Raw genomic sequence first — 8,114 nt, 5'->3', positions numbered from 1 at the left:
CCATCACAGATAGAACAGTAAAACGTGATGAATGGAAATCATTAAGAGATTTTATAAATGCTAACAAAAAACTAGGATACGTACACCACTGTTTTGGGACAAATTCCGGAATTGAAACCATTAGACTCTCATGTGACATGACACTGGTTGCCCTATCAATCCTGAAGAAATAAATTAGAATTAACAGCCGACGGTACATTCAAATCCCTGTACTTTTCTCTCTCTCACTGCCTCTAGCGGAGCCGGGTCTCGGCGCCTTGTCCTCCCTAACTCGACCCTCACAACCTGGCCTGCATTCCGATGACACGGTGCAAGAAACGCAGCAGCAAGGAGCTGAGGCCCTCGACCCTCATCACCCCAGCCCCCGACCCCGATAACATGCTGGGCCTGAGGATCGACCACATGTGGCGTGAGAAGGGCAGGGTGACCAGGTGGACGGGCGCGGTCCTGGAACACTACACTATGGACAACAGTTGCCTCTACATTATCAAGTACGACAACCTCGACTGCGTCTGTGGCATCGAACTGTTCAAAGACAAGCGCGTGTCCGACCTGCGGGTGTTGGCAGAGAAAGTCGTGAACAATAAGATCAAGGCACCCCCCGGCGCAGAGGAACTGGTGGGGCAGGCCGTAGAACACTTCTTTGAGGAGGAGGACGGGGAAAAGAACGCGTGGAGGGGTATGGTCCTGTCCCGTGCCCCCGTCATGACGCACTGCTATTACATCACCTACAAGAACGACCCCGTACTCTATATGTTTGAACTCTGGGATGACTACAGGGACGGAGACCTCCACATCCTGCCCGAGTCAGAGATCAAGCACTTGATGCCGGGGAACAGGAAGACGGACGAGGAGACAACGAGTCTGGTGGCGAAACGAGTGCAGTATACCACAGACGAGGGCCAACAGAGAACCGGCCGGGTGATCTGTCAGGTCCCCACCACGCCCGACGTGTATTACATCAAATACGACGACGACTTCCACATTTACGTCTACGAACTAGTACCCAACCCCGCTCCTGGTGACATAACCCCACGGGTGACATTCCTGCCTGATGAGGAAAACACTCTCCCACGCAGTCCAGACGAGAAAAGAAAAGATGAAGATTCTCCACCACAACCGAGAGTACCCACAAGGAAAAGACGGCGAGGCTCCCAGAAAACAAAGATTTGATAACCAAAGACTGTGGCCTGCCAAGGGTGGATTTCGTGGGGACAACAGAACATTTCGCTTGCCATGCCGGAGTGGGGGTCCGAGGGATGGATGGGACAGACGCACCGAGATCCGGCCTCCATCCACACAGGGAAGTAAAGCACACACACACACGTCCGGCTGAAGTAGAGAACAGCTTGTTAAATGGTTATAGCCTCTAAAAACAACAAAAGCGCCTGATACAGTAGTAAATCGACACCGGCTGACTGACGCTACGCTTACCCATATTATTGTTTGATACATGACAATGTTTGAAAATGTCTTACGAAATAGTTATACAATCACTATATGATTTCATAAAGGTCGTAGTATTTCCTTTACAATATCACTATACAATCTATAAATGATTTAGAGTTCTCTTTCCGAAAAAGAGGTATTTTCTGTCTCCTATAAACCGGTTATGCTGTCGCTCTCCCGGGTCGTCTGGCTTGGGGCCCCAGCCAGGGGATCGGGGGGTGAGAGGCCACATAATGCAGGAGGGCGGGACATAGAACTTAGGAGACCACAAATATTTGTTCTGAAACATATCCTTTGAATTTTATTTATCAACACCCATATATATATATTGTATGTTATTGAAGCTATATACAAACTGACATTTTGACCGTTTATCAGGGGTAGTAGCTTTCCCCACTCCAATCCCACCCGGCCAGAGGTTTTTCCTGGGCCCATGTGGACGAGGGGCCAGCGGCAACACAGACAGTGACCACGACCGGAGGCTGCAAACCTTTCTGACCACACCACCAGCCTGTCCGGCGTGAGACGAGAGAAGCAGACTGGCACACATCCCCCTCAACACGCTGAGTGTGGTGTCCTATACACACACGCACACAGAGCCCCGACCCAGGCGGACATCCCCCGCTGATCGTTGTACCCCCCCACACTCTCTCTCTCTCTCTCTCTCTCTCTAAACGAACACTGAACAATTTTCTCTGATAACGCGCGTTGAACAATTGGCTCACTCTCTGAACGCTGCTACGGAGCCTGGACACTTCGCCCGTGTTTTTCTCTATAGCTCTTTCTCTCTCTCGCCTACCCATTCAGAGGAAACATGCAAGGATGAAGTGGACGACCGCGGCTCCTGTTACACACAACTGTCATTGCTGATTTACTACTGCTGAGTTTTTTTTTTTTTTTATATACACAATGTATATTCTATTTCAAATTAGTTTGACGGCGCTTTTAATTGTCCGTTTCGCATTGTTATTTTTTTATATACAGAGCATTGCTTGGCTGCTGAGCCACTTATAAAAAGGGTGAAGTAATTGTCATACAATATGCATTCGAACCGTGCCTTAGTTGTCATGTTTTTGATTCCCATTTGAATTTGGTGAAATTAAGCTTTGTTTCAGATAAACATTTGCCTTTTATTTTGATTAAATTTGATTATTATTTTACTCCACTTACCTATCAACTTTGATTATTATTTTACTCCACTTACCTATTAGATTTGATATGAATAACTTTTACTCCACTTACCTATTAGATTTGATATGAACAACTTTTACGCCACTTACCTATTAAATTTGATATGAATAAACTTTTCCTTATTGTTTATCTTTAGATCCTCAGACCTTGCATGCCCCATTTGCCTTTACTTTAATTACCTCTTACAGTTCTGTGTGACTGCTAATTTCTGTTTAGAGGCAATGTTTGGAGTCGATGCGATTTGTAGAGACCTTTTGTTCTACGTACTGTTTTGTATTTCTGTATGCCTATAGTGTTATTTTGTATTTTACTAGCTATTTCCCTGCCACAACATTCTACCTCATACTTACCTCATTTTTTTACGGGCCGTGTTTGATACGATTTATCTTTAGATATTAGACTATGTTTGATTGCATTTGTCTTTATATGCTGTAGTTTGAATTTTGATTTTTTTTTTCTCCGCTGCTATACTCACTCGGATTCGATGTTGTGTTCTTGGCATATTAATTCATATTGCGATCAAAAGGGTGAAATTGTAGTGGAATAATTGTGATCGCATATCAATTAATATGCTTGCTATATACACCTATAGAATACAGTGGCCTTAAGCTAACAATACTGTGTCTGCCTTCGTGACATCTTGGCTTCCTGTTTTACCATGTGACCTCGACACGACCACAGGGTCTGACTTCGTTTACAATCATCTTGCCCATGTACCATATCTGGGACCTATATGTTTACAATTCGTATGACACCTCAAATGAGATAAGCCTTTGATATACAACTAAATACTGTGTCCATAATGACCGCATGGCCCATTGTAATATCTGGGACCAAGGTCTGTTTTATATTCACATGCTAAAGCACATAATGTCTTTTGTTCCTATGATGTGAGATATGTACCAAGAGGTCAGACCCATGACTCGATTTTCATTGCGACACAAGGCAGACACTTGACCTTCTTACAATCTCTGCCAGGCAGCATAGCTTTCACATTTGGGCCACCTTTCACTTCCTGAAAACACACACACATAGACACACACACATAGACACACACACATAGACACGCACACATAGACACACACACACATAGACACGCACACACATGCACACACATGCATGTGCACGACAATTGACCCTTATGCGATCTCTGGCAAACAGGGACTTCCTCTATGAAACTAACTGACTACAAGTGTTTTACGGCATGTCAACCGTCTCAAGTTCACAGGTCAAGTGATGTTGCAAGACAATGCAACACCTCACTTCCTGAAAACACACACACACACACACGCCCACGCATATGTAAGCACACACACATAGCCGTGCACACACGCACATACATACACAAGCACACACATGCACGTGTAAGCATAACACACACACACACACACTTTCACTTCCTGAAGTCACACTCTCACACACACACACACTGACGGGGAGGGCTATATAATCTCCTGAATTCCATCTATCAGGACACATGTTGGCATCTTGCATTGCTTACTGTCAGTATGTGTCCAGTCATGTGTGACTGCCCAAATAAAACGAACAAACGTATTTGTTTTGCAGTTTTCATCTTTATTTCAACAGCTCTCTTGTTATCATAGATATTTTTCCATTACAGGAGGCATGGCCTAACAGCGTTCGAGACAGGGGAGGGTAGAATTGGACAATACGAAATTGGGATGGGAGAAAAATAGAAAATGGGAGAAAAAAGTAGATAAAAAATCTAATTTTTCTACTTAAGACCGAAGCTTGTAACAGATATTTACTTGAGTAAAATCATGGAATTAATGTAGAATCAACACAAAGAAAGTATATTTAGATTCAAATACTATTTTAATAGCTTTCTTTGAATATAGTTTCTCTCCTGTGAAATACAAATGTTCAACATTGACTCAGCTTTAAAGACCTCTTTCTTATATCCACGGCGCTAACAGAAATAAAAACAACCCAGGCCTATGTTAAAGTGCAGATTGGCTTAGAGGACGATAATGTCTTTGTTGAATTTAGAGGTTGTATGTAGGGTTGTAACTAACTGTAACTGTACTCTACTGCTCCCATGACTGCATATATATCTGTGTCCAATGGAGGGCGCTATAGGCGGAGCTTCTACTGTCTACGCCAGGTTGGGAGTATTTAAGCCTTTGTTCCCTCCCTCTCTATCTTCTTCCCACATCTGCCTCTCCCGGAGAGGAGTGCCCATGTGCTGTGCTGCTGTGAATCACTATGAATGAATAAACAAGCCAAAGGCTAAAGATGGAATTCATGCCTCCTACATATATTATTGTCGCCCCATAGCCAATTCTGTCAACAGGTTATGGGCCCAGATCTCGCAGCGGCGAAATAATAAGGGTAGCTAGCTTAGCTGAAGTGTAGGCCAGATTAGCACCGGGAGTACCGCGTGGCTAGATACTAGGCCAACGGAGCTTAAGCTACACCTACCACCTACCACCAAGAAGGAGGATGGCGACCAAGGGAAGGAGCAAATGGCCCTCATTTAATGGAAAGGCGGAGGGATATGAGCTCTGGGAAGAGCGCATGCTATGTTGCATGCACAGCGCGGGACTCAAGGCGGTGATCTTGGCGGCCCCGCAGGACCACTGACGGCGGAGGACCAAGCCCAAGACGACAAGCTTAATGCGGACGCATACTGTGAGTTGGCGCCGCTGCTCGACGATACAAGCTTGGGGCTAATATTCCGCGACACAGGACAAAGGCCCACGGTTCAACGGACATGACATTGGGGCAGTTCAAAGCCAAGCTGCGGAACTTTGAGGCCTCAGAGGATATCTACCCAGACGCCGCGGAAGCGGGGGGGATAGCACTGAAAGCCCGAGCGACACCGAGGGAGAAGGCCAGGCCCACGACGGAGCTGACGTGTTGGAGATGCGGAGAGAATGGGCATCGGAGGGATAACTGCAACAAGACGGTCTGGTGCAACTTCTGCAGATCATCGGGGCACACAGACAAAGAGTGCCGAAAGAAACGAGACCAGAGCGCCCGATACGCACATGGGCAAGATGTCGGCCAGAGACGAGGCGGCGCCCATGGACAAGATGGCGGCGACGGACGAGGTCGAGGCTACGGACAAGATGGTGGCGATGGACGAGATTGTGGCCGGACGAGAGGACTTCGTTTTCGGGGCGCGGACTACGGGCGTCACCCGGCCAACGCAGCACCGGCAGTTCCAGAGGAGGGGACTGATCGTGGACACAGGTGCGTCGTCCCACATCATCAACGACAGGAACAGTTTCAAGAACTTCGATAAATCCTTCGAGCCGGAGGGACACAGCATGGAGCTGGCAGACGGGAAGCGCACCTACGGGTTGGCGCAAGGGAGAGGAGACACACAGGTACGCCTTATAGACAGTAAGAGACGCCGGTGTACAGTGACGTTAAAGGACGCTAAATGGCCAGGTGTAAGCTAGACGATAGTAACATACCGAAGAGCCTGTGGCATTATGCGGTACAAGAAGCCGCTTACACCAGAAACAGGTGTTTTAATAAACACACGGGCACCACCCCATATACAGCAATGACAGGGAAAAGATGTAATCTAGCCAGAATGCACAAATTCGGATCAGTGTGCTATGCTTACCAGCAGGACAGAGGCAAGCTTGAGTCCATATGTGAAAAAGGACTCTTTGTAGGACACGACAGAGGGAGCCCAGCACTCCTAGTCTACTATCCCGGTAAAGGGAAGGTGCAAAAGCACAGACTAGTGAAATTTGTCACCAAGACAATGTGCGAAATCGAGACACAGACAGAGGAGCCATGGCTGGACTCCGGGATAAGGTATGGAGGGACAGAGACACCACAGCCTAGTGTACTGAGCACAGGCGTGCAAGCAGACAGCCAGCCACCCCCAGAGGGCGATGACGAGGACCACCCGAGGGTGACGTCAAGTGCCCCAAGCAGTGGGAGGTATCCCTCAAGGGAACACAAACCCCCAAAATATCTGATAGATTATGCCCGGAGAGGAAGTGACGAGGATGACAGTACACTCGCCAGTATTGATTACTGCTACAGAGTGGTGTGTGGCGTGCCTCAGTCTTTTAAGGAAGCCATAGTGTCCCCAGAGTCGAGTAAGTGGGAGAGAGCGATGGACGAGGAGAGGAGTTATGGGTTGGTGCAAGGGAGAGGAGACGCACAGGTACGCCTTATAGACAGTAAGAGACGCCGGTGTACAGTGACGTTAAAGGACGCTCTATACCCTCGTTCCCACAAGAACTATTCTCAGTAAAATCTGCTACTGCTAACAGCGCCGAAGTGTTCTTCAGTGAAGGTAAAGATGTTCTTGTTGAACGAGATGGTACGCGGTTTAACATCGACGTATATGGGAGAATGTATTACCTACAAACGGAGTGCAATAATAATGACAAATGTAATGTGACTGTCAGTCATGACATCCAGACGTGGCATGAAATTATGGGTCATTGTAATCACGAGGATTTACTAAAGCTGCAAGCAGTGACAGACAGTATGCACATTAAAGGTGAAAAGCATAGACCTGACAAAGAATGTGAAGTTTGCATAAGGGGGAAGTTTACTCAAACAAGGAACAGGGACCCCACAGAGAAGGTAAAGAGACCACTGGAGCTAGTTAACACCGACCTAGCCGGTCCAGTAAGGAACGAGTCCATAGGTGGCTTTAACTATGTACAGTCCTTTACAGATGTGGGTACAGGCATAGTGTTCGTCTATTTCCTTAAAGCAAAGAGTGATGCACTCCAAGCCACGGAGAAGTTCCTTGCCGATGTAGCCCCCTATGGGGACGTAAAATGTTTGAGGTCAGACAACGGGACCGAGTTTACAAACAGAGAGTTCCAATCACTGCTGAGAAAGAACAGGATCAGACATGAGACGTCATGTCCCTACTCCCCACATCAGAACGGGGTAGCCGAGAGGGAATGGCGCACTCTTTTTGAAATGGCCAGGTGTAAGCTAGACGATAGTAACATACCGAAGAGCCTGTGGCATTATGCGGTACAAGAAGCCGCTTACACCAGAAACAGGTGTTTTAATAAACACACGGGCAACACCCCATATACAGCAATGACAGGGAAAAGATGTAATCTAGCCAGAATGCACAAATTCGGATCAGTGTGCTATGCTTACCAGCAGGACAGAGGCAAGCTTGAGTCCATATGTGAAAAAGGACTCTTTGTAGGACACGACAGAGGGAGCCCAGCACTCCTAGTCTACTATCCCGGTAAAGGGAAGGTGCAAAAGCACAGACTAGTGAAATTTGTCACCAAGACAACGTGCGAAATCGAGACACAGACAGAGGAGCCATGGCTGGACTCCAGGATAAGGTATGGAGGGACAGAGACACCACAGCCTAGTGTACTGAGCACAGGCGTGCAAGCAGACAGCCAGCCACCCCCAGAGGGCGATGACGAGGAGCACCCGAGGGTGACGTCAAGTGCCCCAAGCAGTGGGAGGTATCCCTCAAGGGAACACAAACCCCCAAA

General features: G+C 47.3%; 1 protein-coding gene across 1 annotated transcript; it reads left to right on the top strand.

The window, feature by feature from the left end:
- Positions 1-300: 300 nt before the first annotated feature.
- On the top strand, positions 301-1,173 carry LOC311226684 (spindlin-1-like; the record flags this gene model as incomplete). Its single annotated transcript, XM_084312098.1, has 1 exon — positions 301-1,173. The coding sequence occupies one exon, from the start codon at positions 301-303 to the stop codon at positions 1,171-1,173; it is 873 nt and encodes a 290-aa protein (XP_084168224.1).
- Positions 1,174-8,114: the final 6,941 nt, after the last annotated feature.

This window comes from Notolepis coatsorum (assembly GCF_963971535.1).
Source record: "Notolepis coatsorum genome assembly, chromosome: 4".
Classification (NCBI taxonomy): domain Eukaryota; kingdom Metazoa; phylum Chordata; class Actinopteri; order Aulopiformes; family Paralepididae; genus Notolepis; species Notolepis coatsorum.
Note: the sequence above shows the minus strand (reverse complement) of the source record. Positions and strands in the feature narration are given on the sequence as shown.